Genomic DNA, 21,137 nt, shown 5'->3' with positions numbered 1-21,137 from the left:
TAAACTAGGTACCTAGGATTAGTTTTTTTTTCTTTTTTGTTAGAAAGGAATCGGTATAAAAGTGCAGATAAAGCATAGCAATGCATGGCGCAGGTCACTCCTCTTGGACCTATCTTTTGCCATCTTACACAGACTGCATACTGTTTCCTCAGTTCCGAGTCTTAGTTCACAAATAGTGTACTAGTTACTTTGAATTACTTCTTTGTTGGGGAAGAATTGGTATAAAATCGCAAATTATGTATAACAATGCATGGCGAGGGTTACTCATATCGGACCTGTCTTTTTGTCTAACCTAAATTGTGTACTTTTTCCCTCAATGCTGCATCTAAATTAGCTTATAGTGTACTAGGATTTAGGATTAGATTTTGGCACAGCTAAGTAGCAAAGTCCATGGCACGCTAAACAGGGCTATTTGGCATGATTTCAGGAGAGGTATGGACTAATTTGTATGGAAACTATTTTCAAATAGAAAGGGAGGAATAATCATTTTTAATACTATTTTTGCAACAAGAAAAAAGGGACTCTAAACTTGCATATTCTCTCGGTATATGTTGACTGCAAATATTAGGGAACAAATGTTTGAAGTATGCTTATTATAGGACTTTCCAATGATTGTAGCAAGTCTTTTTGTAGGGCAGATAAAGCATAGCAATGCATGGTGCAGGTCACTCCTCTTGGACCTATCTTTTGCCATCTTACACAGACTGCATACTGTTTAGGCCAGTTAAATGTTATGCTCTTCCAAGCTCTCTGCTGTAAACCGAATAGACATGTGATCATCTGACAATGCAATGACTTTACAGCAAGACAAAATAGCACAAAATAAGAGCGATAGTATTTGCTGAAAGGTTTGACATTGTGAGCATGGTCATTTTCATTCCGGAAACAACTGAAAACGTAATAAAGCATTAAGGGGTCCATGTACTAATAATTGCGGACCTGCCACATTATTATTTATCCATTTCGCAGGGGATTAAAATATCCCTGCTATGTACAAAGGGAAACTCACAGGGACAGTGGTTGCGGTAGCCGCTATCCCTGTGAGTTATAGCCACCGCATTTAGTAGACGGGGGCTGGGGAGAGCTTGAAAGAGCTCTCGCCTGCTCCTGGAACCTCCATAGGCTTAAAACAGTTTACACCATCTGAAGATAGTGTAAACTACCAGGGCCACCCTCCGAAAAGCTGTGCTTTTTGGAGTTTGGTACATAGGGGTCTGATCGTAGTTCCTATTGATTATAATGGGGACTGCGATCTGCAGTGCTAATTAGCACTTTGCTGGAGATTTTTGTGAAATCTCCTGCATTGTACCATTAATACATAGTACATAAAATTAAGTAGAAAATATGAGATATGGTAAGAACTTACCTTTGTTATCTCTATTTCTACGAAGTCCATAGGGTTCCACAGGATACCTTGAGGTATAGGTGACGACGTCAGGCATCGGGCACCATAGAGTTAAGTTTTCAGTCTCCCAGGATGCACTAGGGTCCCCCTCCTATACCCCGCCCCCGAGCCAAGGCATCTCAGTTACGTACCAAGCCATAGGCCGGAGGAGGAGAAGGAAGAGAGAAAAAAAGATCTGGACACACACAAGAATCACATTCTCACCAGAGGGAGACGAAAAAACCGGTGACCAGAGTAAAGCCCATCTGCAGCACAGGTGAGACAGGGCAGGAGTCCTGTGGAACCCTATGGACTTCGTAGAAATAGAGATAACAAAGGTAAGTTCTTACCATATCTCATATTTTCTACATCAGGCTCCATATGGTATCCACAGGATACCTTGGGGATGTCCCAAAGCAGTATCCTTCAAGTGTGGGGACGCTACTGTGCTGAAAGGAGAATCCGCCGCCCGAAGGAGGCATCCTGAGAGGTAAAGGTGTCAAACGCATAATACCTCACAAAGGTATGGACAGAGGACCACGTGGCAGCCTTGCAGATCTGGACTGCAGAGGCACCACGTCGAGCTGCCCACGAAGGACCCACAGACCTAGTGGAAAGTGCCCTCACATAGGAAGGAACTGGAAGGCCTTCATGAAGATAAGCTTCTGAAATTGAATCCAACCTGCCAAAGTTTGCTTTGAAGCAGGCCAACCGTTTTTACGGAAGCCATAGAGGACAAACAAGGCATCCAACTTCCTAAACGAAGAAGTGCGGTCAACATAAATCCTTAAGGCCCGCACAACGTCCAAAGTGGCCTCACCCACTGAAAGATTAGGAGAGTTAAAAGCTGGCACAACAATTTCCTCGTTGATGTGGAAACTTGAAACAACTTTGGGGAGAAATTCAGGACGTGTGCGCAGCACTGCCCTGTTCCTATGAAAATCAGGAAAGGGGGTCTACAGGAGAGAGCCCCTAAGTCAGAAACACGTCGGGGAAATGCGGGCGTTTACATCTAGACGCCCGGCATTTCACCCTTGCCGGGATTTGACAGTCGGGAAGCCGGCTGCCGGTATTTAGGCAGTCGGCTTCCCGATTGCTTCCCCCTTAACATGGCCGTCTCAACAGCCACGCCGTCAAAGACAGCCGAGTCAGGTCCGGGTGAAGACAAGGACCCTGTGACAGTAGGACCGGTCGCAGCGGCAACCGCAGAGGAATGTCCACGGACAGACCCTGAAGTTCTGAGAACTAGTGCCGCCTCCTTCACGCAGGAGCTATCAACAGGAGCGTCCCTCCTTCCTGTTTGAATTTCCGGAATACCCGTGGAAGAAGGGAAAATGGAGGAAAGAGGTAAGCAAACCGGAACGTCCACTGGACGGACAGAGCATCCACCAGAGACGCCTTTTCGTCTCTTGTTCGAGACCCGTACACCGGCAAATTGTTGTTGTGCCGCGACGCCATGAGGTCGATCTATGGAAGACCCCACCTGTCCACCAGAAGTTGAAAGATGTCCTGGTGCAGAGACCACTCCCCCGGATGAACGTCCTGGCGACTGAGAATGTCCGCCTCCCAGTTGAGGACTCCCGGGATGAATACGGCTGATATGGACGGGAGATTGCGCTCTGCCCAGACCAGGATGCGGGACACCTCTATGAGTGCTGCCCGACTTCGGGTTCCTCCTTGTCGATTTATGTAGGCCACGGTGGTGGCGTTGTCCGACTGGACCTGCACGGGGTGACCTTGGAGAACCCGATGTGCCTGCTGGAGAGCATTGAAAACCGCGTGGAGCTCCAAGATATTTATTGGAAGCTCCTTTTCCGCCTGAGTCCATCTGCCCTGGAACAAGTGTGGACCAGTGACCGCTCCCAAGCCCCGAAGGCTGGCGTCACCCAAAATGGACGACCCTTGTTGAGATTGGTCATCTGGACCACCAGGCTAGGGACAGGCGAACCTCCGGAGTGAGCACCATCGTCTGGGACTTTAGACTCTGAGACAGTCCATTCCATTTGGACAGGGTCAATTGGTGCAGAGGTCTGGAGTGAAACTGGGCATATTCCACCATGTCGAATACCGACACCATGGAGCCCAGTAACCTCATCGCCGAATGCAGGGACACACGGCGACTCTGCCGACAACTGCACACCCTCAACTGTAAAGCAGAGATCTTTTCCCCCGTCACAAAGATTCTCTGCTGTCTGGAGTCCAATAATGCTCCGAGGTGCAGAATCCTCTGAGACGGGATCAGGGTTGACTTTTGCCAGTTTATTAACCAGCCGTGCCGTTGCAGTACCGCAATCGTCAGATCCAAGTGGCGTAGAAGGAGCTCTGGAGATCTTGCTGCCGAGAGAAGGTCGTCCAGATACGGCAACATGCTGCGGACTCCCTGCAGCCGCAGGAAAGCCGCCATGACCGCCATAACCTTGGTGAACACTCGTGGTGCTGTCACCAGGCCAAAAGGTAATGCCCGGAACTGAAAGTGATCGTTGCGGATGGCAAACCTGAAGAACTGTTGATGACGTAAAAGAATAGGGACATGCAGGTAAGCGTCATGTATGTCCAACGACACCATGTAATCCCCAGGTTCCAGCGCCAGAGTGATGGACCGTAGGGTCTCCATCCGAAACCGCGGCACCCGCAAGGACTTGTTGAGGCTTTGAGGTTGAGAATCGGACGGTACGACCCATTGGGTTTCTGCACCAAAAAGAGATTGGAATAGAAACCCTGGCCCCTCAGGGAGAATGGAACAGGCACTATAACTCCAGCCAGGAGCATAGTGTGCAAAACTTTCCGCAGTTCCAGGGCTTTGTTCCGGTCTAAGGGAAGACCAGTGGTGAAAAATCGGGACGGGGGCCTGTGCCAAAAGGAGAGGGCATAGCCGTGAGAAACCACCTCGTGAACCCAATTGTCTGTCGTGGTGACCAACACTGGGCGAACACTGGGCGAACTGCAGCAGACGGCCTCCCACTTTGGGATCCCCCAAAGGGAGGCCCGGACCGTCAGGCTGCAGGTTTGTCATCAGACTTAGGGGATGGACGGCTGGTACTCCAGGCCTGTTTCCTGGGTTTGGCCGATTTCTTGGGGCCAGCCTGTCTAGGAAAGGACTGTGCTTTAGGCCTACCCTGGGCCCTGTAAGGCCGAAAGGACGACATACCCGAACTGGAAGGGACCATAGCAGACGGGAGACATGCAGACTTGGCTGCCGCCAGCGTGGCCACAATTTTGTCCAGATCCGGACCAAATAGGACTTCTCCATTAAAGGGTAAAGCTTCCAAACCCTTTTTGGAATCAGCGTCCGCCTTCCAGGATCACAACCATAATGTGCGACGAGCAGCAACAGCTGCCGAAGAAATCTGAGATGTGAGGGTACTGATATCCAAGGCCGCTTCATTGATGTAAGTGGCCGAATCCCGGAGATTGCCTACCAACTCGGCCTGTTCCGCTGAACAGTCGGTATCCAAAGACGCCTCCAAACTATCAGCCCAGCGTCCATAGCTCTGGCTACCCAACATACGGCCATAGCTGGTCTGGATGCCCCCCCCTGCGAGGGAATAAATGGACTTTAGGCAGATCTCCACCTTACGGTCCGTAGCATCCTTCAAGGAGGACATGGAGGACATGTTCAATGTGGCACTTCGTACTAGGCGTGTCACATGAGAATCCACCTGTGGAGGGGATTCCCACTTAGAAAAATAATTGTCCGCAAACGGGTAAGCCACCGCTAAGCGTCTCTGAGGCTGATACAGTTTACCAGGGTGTTTCCACGCCTCCTCTAAATGGTCTACTAACTGACCCGAAAGAGGAAACACTGTGGCGTCACCCTTAAGATCCTTAAAAAAGGCATATTTGGACTTTGACACCGGAGGATCGTCATCCTCAATAACTACAGCTGTGCGGACTGCCCGAATAAGGCCAGGAATATAAACCTTGGACTTAGCGTCCGACTCTTTAGTGCGGAGAGGTTCTTTGTCAGATAGATCCAGAATCTCCCCATCATCGGTCGTCATCCTCATAAAGGAGCGGAGACGCCACCGGCCGCTTATGTGGCCGCAACACAGACTCCCCTTGTAACACGTCCGACAAATGCTGTACAGAGCTTGTCAGTGAATTAACCCACGCAGGTTCCTGAGAGACCTGGGGAGGGGAAATAGGGAGACTGTGGGGTACCATCAGTTGTCTCGGGAAACCCTGCATGGGTGACGACACCACTGACTGCTGGGACAATCCCATTTGTGAAAACGCAGGTGGAGGAGCTAACTGGCCCACTAGGGTTGTAAGCGCTTTGGTGAACAAGCCCAGGGCGGTTCCTGTACCGGAGCCGTGACAGTAATTGGCCGCGCCAATAAATAACACTGCCGACAGTCCCTCCGAGTTACCCTCCCCCTCCGCTATTGGTACTTTGCACGTAGTACACAGAAGCTGGAGAGGAAATTCACTCTCAGACATGATGGTAAGTATGTGACCCCTCTCACTAATACTTGTTCGTATAGTGGGAGAACCACCCTGCAATCACCGCAACGCAAGGGCTTTAGCAGAAGAAGAGCAGGGACAGTGAAATGGCTGACAGTAGAAAGTGAAAGTACAGGCAGCAGACGCTAGCAGAAGTCACATACGATGCAAAGAAATTAATCCCTGCACTATCAGCGCTGTTCCTCAACTACGCGGACACAGAGCCTGGTAGGACACAGCGCTGCATACACATACCTGTTTCAACCGAGAAGAAGTATGCCGGGGGACCCAGACTACGATGCCACTGATCAACAGCTTCCAGCAGCGTTCACGATGTGGAAGATGGCCACCGAGGAGCAGAGAGGAGGCCGGCCTGGGGGAGGAGCCCTGTCACAGGGCCAATCGGCAGGTGTAGAGGGGGCTGTGTGCAGCGGGGGAGGCGCCGGCTGTGTACAGGGATGGCGCGCTCCCCTGGCATGCAATTAACCCCTGGGACGCCGCAGTGCTACCGCTCAGCTGCGGTCCGCTGTCCCAGGGGGGTAGTGGAAGCGCAGGTTGGTTACCTGGCTCCACGCTGCAGCCAGTCCCCAGGGAGCCCCCTGTCTGGGGACTCTGGACCATGTAACAGCAGAGACCCACCGCGGGACCCCGCTGCCTACCTGCTGTCCCCTTGATTCCGGCCATGGTCCAAAACATCTGGGGTCACTGCTAGCTGTGACCCCAGATGCTTACCAGCATCCCCGGATCAGTACCGGAGTTCTGGTACCGGCGGGGTGTAGGGAAGACAGCATGGACGTCAGTAGTGACCTGTCCATGCTGTACTTCCAGATGTGCAGCCACAGCTGCCGCGAAGAAAACTTCAGGGGCTATCCTTAGCTCCCCTCTAAACAGATACTCCGACTCCGAGCCGGGCACCAATGAAACAGATGCCTTGGCTCGGGGGCGGGGTATAGGAGGGGGACCCTAGTGCATCATGGGAAGCTGAAAACTTAACTCTATGGTGCCCGATGCCTGACGTCATCACCTATACCCCAAGGTATCCTGTGGATACCCTATGGACCCTGAAGTAGAAACTGCAATTTCTACAAAATTTTAATGTAAACAGCTTGATGCATCTATTACCTTTCTTAGGGTCCTATGTAAGTCCCTAAGTTTGCTCACAGTCTTCCCAAAGAGAGAAGACTATGGGTTTTTATTTACCAAGCTTCGCATTTGCTGTCTAATTGAAAACATGCATTAACGGCGGATATTTAACAATTTATTTACTCCGCACCCAAAGCCCAGGGGGTGCGGTGAAGATAACTGGGCTAAGAATATACTTGGGAAGGGGGACCCTTTTTTTTGGTCAGGTTCCTATTTCTCTAGGGATTTCAGCCATGGACTGGCCAGTTTGAGACTCGTTGCCGTTATGGCAGGGGGACCCCATGCTGTCTGTCCCCCTGCTATAGCATCAGCTGTCCCGGCTGGCTCAGCCTAGTGCTGTGGATCAGAAAATAGCGGGACAGCTCACAGTATTTTTCCCTATTTTCCAATACCAGCCTAGGCTCAGAGGGCCTGGGGCTGGTTACTGATATGGGGAGGGACACCACACCTTTTTATTTATTTTGACCTTTTAAAATGTATTACTAAAATGAAGCCTACATAGAATATAGTGATCTGTGCAGTGCTGCACAACAACTCGCCTGGAGCAGGTCTATTTTGTGTGTGAGGGGGTGTCCCATTGGCTTTGCAGCAGGTTCTAAACCTGCCACAAAAACCTATGACAGTTGGTCCAATGTTCTATTGCGGTGTAAAGCCCCTAGATCTAGTATACTCAATCCACTGCTAGCAAAAATACTTCTCAGTTTATTGTACCTTTTACAAACATTTCTTAAGCTGTTTCAGTGGTTAACTGTATACAAGCAAAATTGTGTGCATCCTAACATCACCATTTAGTGGTTTGTTTCAGAGTGCCGCGTAACCTAGGAATATTCCCAGAATATTGAAAAATATACAGAAACAAAGCGCAAAGAAAAAGCAGCCTGTACACAAACCCAAAAATGTAATCTTTCGTTAAGAAACTATGTTCTCAAAATATTTTGTCATAGCTGGACACTTTCTATAGAGGCTGTTTTCATTCACAACATAACAGCAATCACCTTAAAAAGATATCTGAGAAGTTCTCAAATATCTTTTAAAAGGTGCTCGCCGTTACATTGTGAATGAAAACAGCTTCACTAGAAATAGCTCTCAGCTTTGACAAGATTTTATGGGAATTCCCATCATAGTAGAAATACTCTGCAGTATTATCTAATCACACTTATGAATTTTACACATAAATGTGTGGCTAAACTGGTAAACTATGAGCAGATTACCCAAATCAATGTCTGTGAATCCTTCCGCATTTAGGGCATCAGAAGTGTTTTTATCTATATTTTCCAAGCAGAGACTGGCAAGCTGAGGTTCATCAAAGAGACGAGCCTGGATAAACCATGAAAGACATAAGAATTAGGATAAAAAAAATAAAAAAATAAATACATAAAAAAGGGTGGTGAGGTGGGATTAGAAAATAAGAGTTATGGTAGACTTACCATTGATAGCTCTTTTTCTTTGAAGTCCATAGGGTCCACAGGGATACCATGGGCATAATGTGCTTGGAGTGATCCAGGCACCAAGCAGTTAAGCTTTCAGCTCCCAAGATGCCTCACGGTCCTCCTCCACATATACCCCACCCCTGGCCACAGGCATTTGGTTTTCTAAACAAGCCCAAGGTAGGAGAAGGAAAGAGGAAAAGGAAGAAGAACAATCGTACACCAGAAACACTCAGAAAATGAGGGAATCTGTGCCCGAAAGAAAAATTACCCAATGCAGCAGGGTGGGTGCCATGTGTACCCTATGGACTTAGAAGAAAAAGAGTTATCAATGGTAAGTCTACCATAATGCTTATTTTCTTCTTCAGGGTCCATAAGGATCCACAGGGATACCATGGGGATGTCCTAAAGCAGTTCCCCTAAGGGTGGGGCAGAGCAGAAAGGAGAACTCGTCGCCCAAAGGAAACATCCTGAGGGGCAAAAGTATCAAAGGCGTAAAACCTAAGAAAAGTGTGGACAGAAGACCACGTGGCTGCCTTGCTCAATTGTTCAGCAGAGGCACCACGACTAAACGCCCACAGAGCGGGTAGAATGTGCTGTCGCAGTGCTTGGGACAGGAAGATTAGCCTGTGTGTACACCTGAGGGATAGTCATGCGTAACCATTGAGCCAGAGTCTGTTTGTTAGCTGGCCATCCTCGTTTGAGAAAACCATATATCACAAAAAGAGTATCTGATTTTCTAACAGTCTGTATGCTCCACATATATACGGAGAGCACGAACCACATCCAGGGAGGCTTCACCTACAGAAAGGTCTGAAGACTGAAAAGCTGGAACCACAATCTCTTCATTCACATGAAAACGGTAAACTACCTTAGGAAGGTTACCCTCACTTGTACGGAGAACAGCTCTATCCTGGTGAAAAATCAAAAATGGGGAGCGACAAGAAAGACTTGCCAGATCAGAGATCGAGGAGCTGTCAACCACTTCATGTCTACAGAGTCCAGAGGTGCAAATGGAGGAGCTTGTAGCCCCTTGAGAACCAAAGACAAATCCCAAGGTGCTACCGGTGGAACAAAGGGTGGCTGAACTCGGAGAACCCCCTGAAAAAAAAAAAAAATTCTAAACATCCGGCAAAGAAGCAATCTTTCTCTGGAACCAGAATGACAGTGCAGAAATCTGCACTCTCAGGGTGGCCAGAATCTAAAGTTAGACCAAGGTCTAACCCAGCATGGAGAAAATAAAGTACCCTGGAAACCCTAAAGATCATACTTTCTGTGGGAACACCATTTGCCAAAAGAATGCCAAACTCTGTATTAGATGCGGGAAGAGGAAGGTTTTCGTGCCCTAATCATCATGTGAATCAGAGCTGGAGAAACCTTTGGTTCTTACGATGGAAGCTAGCCACGCCGTCAAAGACAGACGGGGTAAGGTCGGATGTAGGCAGGGACCCAGCGCTAACAGATCCGGCCATAGAGGAAGAGGAAACAATGTTTATGGATAGATTCTGTATGTCAGTGAACCAATGACGTCTGGGCCAAGCAGGAGCCACTAGTATTACAGTTCCTCCTTCCTGCTTGAAGTTCCTGATGACCCTTGGGAGGAAGAAAATCGGAGGAAAGAGATATGCCAGTTTGCAATCCCCTCTTACTGCCAGTGCGTCCACTAAGGTGGCTGAGGGGTCTCTGGTCCTGGACTTATACCTGGGGACCTTTTGGTTGTGACGTGATGCCATGAGGTCTATGTCTGGGAGGCCCATTTGTTCACTAGGAGTGGAAAAACCCCCAGGTGGAGAGCCCACTCTCCAGCATGTGTGTCCTGACGACTTAGGAAGTCCACTTTCCAGTTGAGGACTCCCGGATGAATATTGCAGAGATAGCCAGAAGATGATGTTCTGCCCAGATCAGAATGTTTATCACTTCCCTCATGGCTGTGTGACTTTGCGTGCCTCCTTGATGATTGAGTTAGGCTATTGTGGTCGCGTTGTCGGACTGGATCTGGACCAGAATGGGTGACCTTTGTTTAGATTATCCTTTTGTAGCCACCACAAGGGAGAGCCGAACCTCCGGAGTGAGAAGGAGCCTCTGGGACTTTATTAGAGGATGCTGTCTGTTCCACCGGAAGAGAATCAAGTTTTGCAGAGGCCAGGAGTGGAACGGAGCATATTCCACCATGTTGAAAGTGGATGCCATTGACCCCAAAACCTGCATCGCTGATAGAATGGATACCCTTCGATTGCATAGAATTTTGCGAATTCGCAATGATAGGTCCTCTGGCAGAAACACCCTTTGTGCCTGAGAATTCAGAAATGCCTCCAGATGTACCATCCGCTGTGTTGGAGAGAGAGGGGATTTCTTCCAATTGATGATCCAGCCGTGCGTCTGTAGACAGGCCATGGTGAGTTGCAGATGGCGTTTAGAACAGCTGGAGACTGCCAATATCAGAAGGTCATCCAGATATAGTAGTATTCCGATTCCCTGACGCCTGAGGTAGGACATTATAACCGACATTATTTTGGTGAAGACCCGAGGGCTGTTGATAGACCAAAGGGCAGTGCCTGAAATTGTTCATGTTGTTGCAGGACAGCAAACCGTAGAAATTGTTGGTGGGATGGCGTAATAGGCACATTACAGATACGCATCCTGAATGTCCATGGAAATCATAAATTCCCCAGGTTCCATACAGAACTTGGATTAACTTGTTGAGGGTTTTCAGATTTAGAATAGGGGCGATGAGACCCATTCGGTTTCTTAAGCAAAACTAGATTGGAATAACTACCCTTTCCTTGTTGACCCACAGGAACCGGGATTATCACCCCGGCCCTGATAGAATCTGATGGGAGAGTTGTGCAAAAAAAAAAAACTTCTGGAGAGGATGCCTCCGGAAAGTGAGGGCATACTCCTGAGGCACCACTTCTCGGACCCAGTCCGTTGTTTGATGCCAGTAGTCCGCAAATTGAAGAAGTCTGCCTCCCACCCTGGGATACCCCAGGAGGCGGCCCGCCCCATCATGCAGAGGGTTTGTCGTTCGGCTTAGAAGCAGTACATCTGGCCGGCTAGGACCTTTAAGTTTGCTACTTGGTTGTCCTACAAGAACTAGACGGCCTGGAGGAAGACTGTCCTTTTGCTCGTCCCTGAGGACGAAAGGACCGAAAATAAGACTGCCTAGACTTCAACGTAGCTGTTTATGGCAGACCTGGAGAATTTGAAGCTGCCAGAGTAGCTATTATCTTATCCAATGCTGCTCCAAAAAGTATATTCCCCAAAAAGGCAAGGATTCCAGAGCCTTCTTTGACTATCTGCTTCCCAGGACCACAACCAAATTGCCCTACAAGCAACAACTGAAGCAGTCGATGCCTTAGAAACCATGAGCCCAGCATCTATTGCAGCTTCTACCAAATAGGAGGCCTCTTCTCATATGTGGGAGATATAGGTCAGCTGTTCTCTGGTAGCATTAGGTAGAATATCTTCCAATGTCCCCATCCATTCTTTAACAGCCATGGCTACCCTAGTTCCAGCCATAGCTGGTCGAGTAACAGCACCAGATGAAGAAAATACTGCTTTAAGACATGTGTCAATTTTCCCATCCGTAGGATCCTTAAGAGAAGATGCTGACTGAATAAACCACGTAGCATTCCTGACTAAATGTGTCACATGAGCATCCACCAAAAGGAGTGATTTCCCACTTATTACATTCAGAAGCTTGGAAAGGATACAATGATGCTTATCTTTTCGTAACATGGAAGTGTTTATCTGGGTTACTCCATGCTTCTTCCATAAGTTCAGTGAGCTGCTTAGAGTTAGGAAACACAGCTTTTACCACCTTCTGATGTTTAAACAATGGAGCCTTCTTTCTAGGAACCAGTTCAGCATCCTGTATATTTAGGATTGATCTAACCTCCCTCACCAAAAGGAGGAACATCCACTGTAGAAGGACGGTCCTCCTCTCCCGAGCTAGACCCTGGAGAAGAGCCCAGCGCATCATATGATTCCTCCGATGATGTGTCTGAATCTATATGCTGAGCAGACTGATAACAAGATTTTGGTACATACCGATAAATCCCTTTCTCCGATTCCACAGGGGACACTGGAGGACTTCAAGACAGTGGGGTATAGACGGTGCTGAGTGGAGCTAGGCACTTTAAATTTAAATGAAGTGTGACTAGCTCCTCCCCTCTATACCCCCCTATAGGCCAGTATTAGAACCGTGCCCGAGGGGAGCAGAGAAAAAAGATTGACATGAGAGGAGGAGGCGAAAGTACACATAACAACTGAAAGGTGAAAAGTAACAATGAAACAAGAGACGACAAACATGTTTCTAACATTCATAACATCACCCTAGACAAACATGTTGCCAACAGGCATAACAGGTGTGGCAGGAAGAACAGCGCAGGGTGGGCGTCCAGTGTCCCCTGTGGAATCGGAGAAAGGGATTTATTGGTAAGTACCAAAATCCTGTTTTCTCCTTCATCCACTAGGGGACACTGGAGAACTTCAAGATAGTGGGGATGTCCCAGAGCTCCCATCATGGGTGGGAAAGCGCTGAGAACCCTGCAAAACAGACCGACCATATTGCGCTGCAGAAGTCGCAAAGGTGTCAAATCTGTAAAACCGAACAAAAAGTATGCCGTCCTGACCAAGTAGCTGCCCGGCATAGAGATTCCATAGAAACGCCTCGAGCGAGTGGAATGTGCGGTAACGGAAGATGGAGGTTCCCTAGACGAGGCCATATACGCCTGTCCTATGGTCAGACGAATCCATCGAGCCAGTGTCTGTTTGGAAGCTGGCCAACCCGGACGAGCAGCAGCATACAAAACAAAAGAGAGTATCTGTCTTGCGAACGGCTGCCGTCCTGTCTACATATATGCGAAGAGCTCTAACCACATCCAAGGATCTACAAGAAGGAGAATCCTGTGGAAGAACCGGAACCACAATAGGTTGATTGATGTGGACGGCCTAAACCACCTTAGGCAGAAAATCCATTCTGGTGCGTAGCTCAGCTCTATCCTCATGAAATATCAAATATGGTGGACGACATGATAAAGCTCCCAGCTCCGACATCCAGCAGAAGTATCACCTTCCATGAAAGATACTTTAATTCCACCGACTCCAAAGGCTCGAACAGCGAAGACTGCAAGAAAGACAGGACGAAGTCCAAGTCCAATGGAGCTGTAGAAGGAACAAAGGGTGGTTGTAATCTAACCACACCCTACAGAAAAGTCTGCACGTCCGGTAAGAAGGCCAATTTCTTTTGGAAGAAAAGCGAGAGTGCTGAAATTTGTACCTTCACAGATCCCAAACGAAGGCCTGCTGAGAGACCTGCTTGCAGAAAAAGCAGAAATCTGGGAAGACTGAACGCAGTAGAAGGCAGAACTCTACGTTCACACCAAGTTACATATGCCTTCCAAATACGATGGTAATGCTTGGAAGTAACTTCCTTCCTGGCTCTAAGCATCGTAGGAATCACCTTGGAAGGTATCCCTTTAAGTCTTAAGATGGCCCTTTCAACAACCACGTCGTCAAACGTAGCTGCTTTAAGTTTGGATAGAGTAAAGGACCCTGAAGGAGCAGATCCTCTCTGAGTGGTAAGGGCCACGGATTGTCTACCAACAGGAGCTGAATGTGGAGTACCAAGCTCTGCGAGGCCAGTCCGGAGCTATCAGCAGGACCTTGGCCGGTTTTCTCTTGATGCGTTGAAGGATTCGAGGGAGAAGGGGAAATGGAGGAAATAGATAAATGAATTGGAACCGCCATGGTGTTGACAGTGCATCCACAGCCACCGCTTGTGGATCCCTTGTTCGAGAGCAGTAAAGGGGCAGTTGATGGTTCTGCCTGGATGCCATGAGGTCGACCTGCGGAAGACCCCACCGTTGGACCAGCTGTTGAAACACCTGTGGATGTAGAGCCCATTCTCCTGGATGTACATCCTGACGACTGAGGTAATCTGCCTCCCAATTTTCGACACCCGGAATGAAGATTGCCGAAATCAACCTTGCGTAGCTTTCCGCCCAGATCAGAATCTTGCTGACTTCCTTCATGGCCGCACGACTTCTGGTGCCTCCTTGTTTGTTTATGTATGCCACTGCTGTGGCATTGTCGGACTGGATCCTGACTGCTCGGCCGCTCAAAAGTGAGATGCTGTCCGTAATGCATACAAAACTGCTCTTAATTCCAATAGGTTGATTGGAAAGACTCGTTTCCTGTGCTGTCCAGCGTCCCTGGAAGTGATGCTCTAGAATTACTGCCCCCCAGCCTCTTAGACTCGCATCCGTGGTAAGAAGCGTCCAATCCCACTCCCTGAATCTCTTTCCCTCCGTAAGGTGAACTGAGTTTAGCCACCACAGTAGGAAAATCCGAGTCTTGGGTTGTAACCGGACTCTCTTGTGAAGAAACAGGTGGGATCCCGACCATTGTTATAGTAGATCTAGCTGAAAAAAGGTCTGGAGTGAAAACGACCATACTGGACAGCCTCGAAGGCTGCCCCCATCTTCCCCAGAAGTCAGATACATGCATGAACCGAAACCTGCCGACGTCGAAGGACCAACCTCACCATCTCCTGAATGGAAGTTATCTTGTCCTGGGGAAGGAACACCCGTTAGGACACTGTCCATGATCATTCCTAGAAACTGCAATCTGTCGGTTGCAGATGCGATTTGGGAAAATTCAGGATCCATCCATGACGAATGAGGAGGTTGTGCGTCACGGTGATGTCCTGTAATAGTTGATCCTTGGAATTCGCCTTCAGGAGTAGGTCGTCCAGGTACGGAATAGGGATTCCTTGTTTCCGAAGGAGACCCATCACCACAGCCATAACCTTTGTGAATACCCGTGGGGCCGAAGATAAGCCGAAGGGCAAGGCCTGAAACTGGAGATATGAATCCCGAACTGCGAATCTCAGGAAAGCCTGGTGAGGTGGCCAAATGGGAATGTGCAGGTAGGCGTCCCTGGTATCTAGAGATACCATGAACTCGCCCTCCTCCAAGCCTGCAATTACCGACTGAAGAGACTCCATCTTGAATTGAAGATCCGTAAGTATGGATTGAGATCCTTTAAGTTTAGAATGGGTCTGACCGAGCCGCCCGGCTTCGGAACGACAAAAAGACTGGAGTAAAATGCTTTTCCCCTCTGATGACTGGGGACTTGGATTACCACTTTCATGGACAGAAGCCTGTCTATTGCTTTCTCTAAGACCACACTTCTGTCGTTGGAAACTGGCAAACCTGTGGTAAAAAAACGATTCGGGGGTTGCAGTTGGAAGTCTAGCTTGTAGCCCCAAATTATTATATCTCGGACCCAAGCGTCCGCACAGGTTTCCATCCAGACCTCTCTGAAGTCCCGAAGACGCGCTCCCACTCTGGGGTCCCCCAGGTGAGCGGGAAGCCAGTCATGCACTGGGTTTAGAAGTGGACTTAACTTCCTGTAGACTCGAGCCTCTGGTGGCTGCGGTTCTACCCCGACCTCTGGTACCACGGGACGTTGATGATCCTCTGAAACGACCACGTGAACAACCCGGGGCCCGAAAGGACAGAAATGAAGGTTCTGAGTAAGATCGTCTAGGTGGAGGAGCTGCAGACGGTAGAAAAGTGGATTTACCTCCAGTAGCCTGAGATACCCATTTATCTAGTTCTACCCCGAATAGTACATGTCCAGTGAAAGGAAGTGCTTCCACAGCCTTTTTGGATTCCGCGTCAGCCTGCCAAGTTTTGAGCCACAGCGCCCGCCGTGCTGAAATTGCCAGAGCTGAAGTTCTGGAGGCAATAGAACAAACATCCACAGACGCTTCTCCAAGGTAAGCTGCCGCTTCACCTATATGTTCTGCTAACGGAATGAGTTCGTCCATAGGTAGTTGATCCTTCATTCCGTCCGCCAATTGCTTAGTCCAAATTTCGATAGCCTTGTTAGTCCAGCAGCTAACTATCGCTGGACGAAGAGTCACCCCTGCAGCGGTTTAAATGGACTTAAGAGTGCTCTCTAGTCTCCGATCGGACGTGTCCTTTAAAGACGTGACTCCAGGAACAGGGAGTGTAGTCTTTTTTGACAATCGCAATACAGATGAATCTACCGTAGGGGGGAGTTTCACAAGCCTTTCTATTATCTGCTGGAAAAGGGTAAAAAGAAAATAAACGCCGGGACATCTGAAACTTTATCTGGATGTTCCCAGGCTGTCGTTAGAAGGGAATCCAGCTCTTCAGATATAGGGAAAGCCGTAGCTTGTCTTTGTTTCTTAAGAAAGAAAGACTGTTTTGCAGGACCTGAGTCCTCTTCCTGTATATGCAATACCTGTCGTATTGCAGCAATCAAGGCTTCTATTCCCTCTGATACCTGTTCAGGATCAGAGGCTCTTTAGTCGAATCTGGGGCATATTCACCCTCTTCTAATTCGGGCATATCCTCCTCCTCTGGGTCATCCCAATGGAGGACTGAGGGTAACAATCTCTTTTTAGAGACCTGCGGAGCGGACGCCATTGTCATGGCTTTGGAAATCCCCTCCATAGAAACAGCTAGGGATCTCACCCATGCTGGTTCCTCTGTAGCAGCTGATCTATAAGCCTCTCTTTCTCTACGAGAAGCCTCCAGTTCAGCTGAGAGAGAGGACATAACAGATGTAACCTGCGTCCAAGACGGTGGTTCTGACATCTCTGCAGATTGCTGATCCGTATAACAACAGTCACACAATCTGGAGGGTAGATGACTGTCCCTGTGTAAATTTTACTCCACACTTTTTGCAGGCAAATAACTTTCACGAAGCCTTAGACCTGCCAGTCATGCTACATACAGACCCCAGACAAACCACAAGAGGTTAAGTGACAGGGTAAGAAAAACAGAGTATACTGGGGTACAGAGAGATTGGAGACAGTCACACTTGCCCACCACAGCGCTCCTAGCAGTGCCAGGCAAAGATTATTATTATGCTCTCTGTCTACATCAGCCTAAACCCCTGCTGTGATACATACTGGTCCGTGTAGGCTGTCCAGCGCTGCCGCTCCCTGTAATGGCCGCCAGCAAACTGCATGTAGTGACACGCTGGGGCTGATGAGAGGAGGGAGGAGGAAGTCAGAGCTAAGCTCCGCCCCCCAGCATTCTAGCGCCGTTATTATAAACTGGCGCGTGTACCCAGTATAAGAGTGTGTGTGTGTGTGTGTGTATATATATATATATATATATATATATATATATATATATATATATATATATATATATATATATATATATATATATATATATATATATATATATATATATATATATAGACACACACACATACATTCTGCCTCTGTGCAGTATTGCTGAGCCGCCTAATGCCGGGAAAACACCGGCTACCCTGCTTGTCAGGGAGCCGGTGCATACAGGAAGCCGCCTCTGTAGCGCTAAGCCGGCTTCCCTGCTAATCAGGGAGCCAGCTGTACTGACACAGACGCGCTGGTGGCTGCGCTGCCGTCGGCGCGTCTCTGTGGAATGTGAAGCCGCCTCTGATCACGCTAAGCTGGCTTCCCTGCTGATCAGGGAGCCAGCTGTACTAACATCGCGCCGGTGGCTGAGCCGCCGGCACGGATCGCTGTGGGGCCGCCTATTGAAGCGCTGAGCTGGCTGCCCTGCTAATCAGGGAGCCAGCTGTACTAAGACCTCACGCCGGTGTGTGAGCCACCAGCGCGGTATAGGAGCAACCTACTGTAGCAATAAGCTGGCTGCCCTGCTAATCAGGGAGCCAGCTGTACTCACAGGGAGACGTGTGGAGGCTTCCTGTTGCTGCCGGCGGCTGGCTCTGACTGGGGGGGCTCCACAATGCGCGCTGCATGCAGCGGCATGTGGCCCCCTCTACTGAAGACTGAGGTCTCAGGTGTCGGGGACCCCAGGCGAGTGGGTCCCCTCCGGCAGCGTCCCGCGTAGCAGACAGGCAGTTGCAGTTACTGCCTGTCTGTCCTCAGATTAGGAATTTTTTTTTTTTTTTTTTAAAACCTATCCTAGCCCCAGCAGGAGAGATCCTTTTTTTGTGACCTGCTCCCACTCGGGCACAAACTAATACTGGCCTATAGGGGCGTATAGAGGGGAGGAGCTAGTCACACTTCATTAAATTTAAAGTGCCTAGCTCCACTCAGCACCGTCTATACCCCACTGTCTTGAAGTCCTCCAGTGTCCCCTAGTGGATGAAGGAGAAAAAAAGGTAACCTCCGCTTAGTCGCCTTAGTGACTACCGGTCTGTTCGCAACAGCCGACTGAGCCATATTCTGACTTGAGTGGGCATAAACATCCACCCAGGAAGGTTGTATAGGAGGGGCAAACATAGCCTGCTGTGGGTATCCCATTAAAGGAGGCAGTGTGGGAGTAGCAGCCAAACAATCCACTAGCTGCATCATCACCTGAGACAAGGATGACACCCAAGATGGCTCCTGTACAGGTATACTGAACGGGTGAGGAGGTTCTTTATAACAGCACACAAACCATCCTGTATAAAGTCCTGAGGGGACAAGCTCGCCAAACAGGATTTACATGAAACCAGCACCGGGGCCTCCACCCTGTTTCCCTTTACCTTTTGACATATCAATTATAAAGGTAACAATGCAATGTAATGTGACAGCTTTCACAAACAAACAAGTAAATGTGAAGTACCAAGGAAAACCCCCACACACACCTGTAACAGAGGGATGAGGAGAAAGAACAGAGATAGTTATAACTGACAGTCAGAAAATAAAAAGGCAGTATCAACACAGCAGCTATCAAACAGCCACATACAAAGCATATGTAATTAAGTAGCCATAGACCCTGTATCAACTACTTAAATAAGAGGCTTGGTATGATATAGAGCACTATATACCTGACCCAGGGGAGAGGTATACAGGGAGACTGACCCAAAACCTCCCGAGACCAAACCGCTTCAGCAGCGCACAGATACTGGACTGTGAGCGTCTCATATGCACAAGGAGGGTAGGAGGAGCGACCCAGACGCGGGAAAACCTTTGATGTATCTGCATCTGGGTCGGAGTTGCCGAGGGAGAGCCTACCTCCCCTAATCTGCATCAACCGGCTGGGTACGCTGGCCTCATGAAAGAAGAGTCTGCTGCTGATCCCCGACATCAAACGATAAGGCCCCGGTGGTCTAGTAAGGGAGTGGACGACCCCTCACTGCAGCAGCTTCCGGTGCGACTCCAGCGCCGGAAGCAAGGACTGTCGCACGCGATTCCCCATAAGCGAGGGATCGCCTTACCAGACATTCTCTGTGCGTCCAGTTGCAGTCAGGGCCCCAGCATCGCTGCTAGCAAGCTCTGCCGTGACCCGCCAAAATCACTAGAGACTTAACTAGTGTTGCGGAGGTAGACAGAGTCGCAGTACATATGTCTGCCTGAGCATCCAGTTTCAAAGGTGCATCTGAATTCTGCCACAAACAAACAACTGAATGCCTGTGGCCAGGGGCGGGGTATATGTGGAGGACGACCGTGAGGCTTCCTGGGAGCTGAGAACTTAGCTGTTTGCTGTCTGGATCACGCCAACCACATTATCCCCACGAAATCCCTGTGGATCCCTATGGACCCTGAAGAAGAAATATCACATTTTGTGCACAACATTAAGTACACATCTGCATTTTAGAGTAACCTTCTGAAAGAAGTGGTTAGAGATTCTCCACTGAATTGAGTGGTCTGCAGGATTGTCAATGAGGAATTCCATGAAAAGAAGCATGCACAGACTCAGACATCCTATTGTTAATCAGTACACTGCATTCCACATACCTGAGTAAGTAACATGAAAGCATTATCAGCCCTTAGGTTCTTCTTCAGAAACTCCACACAATGTGCCTCCAGTGCTGGCACTGCATACTTCTTAGCAGTGTACAGAGTAGTCATGACTGTCTCTGGTCCAATCTGCACCTCGTCAGAATACAGGAACCTCAAACAGTATTAATTTAAATTAGTTTGGATGTATAAAAATATATATATAAATATATATATCTGTAGATGTGGAATAGATAGCCCTTGTGCTAATATGCATTTGTGACACGAGTGACAGTAAGTGTACAACATAGAACGATGATACATTATTATACCTGAGATGCCTTAAAGACGAAAAAAATTTAAAGTACCAAAAAGATAATGGATCTAATTTTAAGTATGACTCAGAATAATGTAAAACATGAAAACATTGGACCCAAGAAATAATCAGATTCACAATATTACTGTTAGCGCTGATGATTAATAAGTGGGTTGGTTGGAGCGTTGATATTGCACTTCTGCCAATGAAGAGCCAAAGTGCCGGATTCAATCAGCCACGATAATGAACAATGAGCTGATTGGTCGGCCAGGACTATTTAATTACAATCCCACAGGCTGCATTTAACACAGATTTCTGTTTGAGCTTGGGAGGAGGCTCAAACAGAGATCCACGGTAAGTGCCCTGATCACGGGTGCTGCAAACATGTTAACCCACTTATTCCAGAGCCTATGGGTTAACATGCGTTAGCTGCAAGTTTACCTCGCGAGGAAAAGGGGCTGTTGTAAAACTACAGCTAATTGAATTCGGCCCTTAATGTGAATAGTTCACATATGGACCTGCAGAGACAGTTTTAATTCGGCAGACATACTTATTGAGGGAAAAACAAACAAAAAGCTTAAACTCCTTTTCCAGTTAAAACACTTCTAGGATCGGTTAACTAGCTTGGGTCAAAGACTGGAAGATTATGGGAGACACCGGCAGTATTGCAAGTCAGAGAAAAGACATTATGAGCTTAGCCTGCTGCTTCCTATTATACACGGA

At 48.4% G+C, this 21,137-nt stretch overlaps 1 protein-coding gene across 2 annotated transcripts in view; it reads right to left on the bottom strand.

The window, feature by feature from the left end:
• The window catches only part of BTBD2 (BTB domain containing 2), a 53,983-nt gene that overhangs the window by 15,978 nt on the left and 16,868 nt on the right, over positions 1-21,137 (bottom strand). For both annotated transcript variants that reach the window (XM_088452943.1, XM_088452944.1), the window contains exons 3-4: positions 20,117-20,273; positions 8,182-8,287 (exon numbers count right to left, since the gene is read on the bottom strand). In XM_088452943.1, the coding sequence (XP_088309069.1) occupies positions 8,182-8,287; positions 20,117-20,273 (263 nt within the window). The remainder of the gene's footprint in view (positions 1-8,181; positions 8,288-20,116; positions 20,274-21,137) is intronic.

Source organism: Taudactylus pleione, unplaced genomic scaffold (assembly GCF_031769625.1).
Source record: "Taudactylus pleione unplaced genomic scaffold, aTauple2 ptg000560l, whole genome shotgun sequence".
Classification (NCBI taxonomy): domain Eukaryota; kingdom Metazoa; phylum Chordata; class Amphibia; order Anura; family Myobatrachidae; genus Taudactylus; species Taudactylus pleione.
This window is presented reverse-complemented; position numbering and strand designations above follow the sequence as displayed.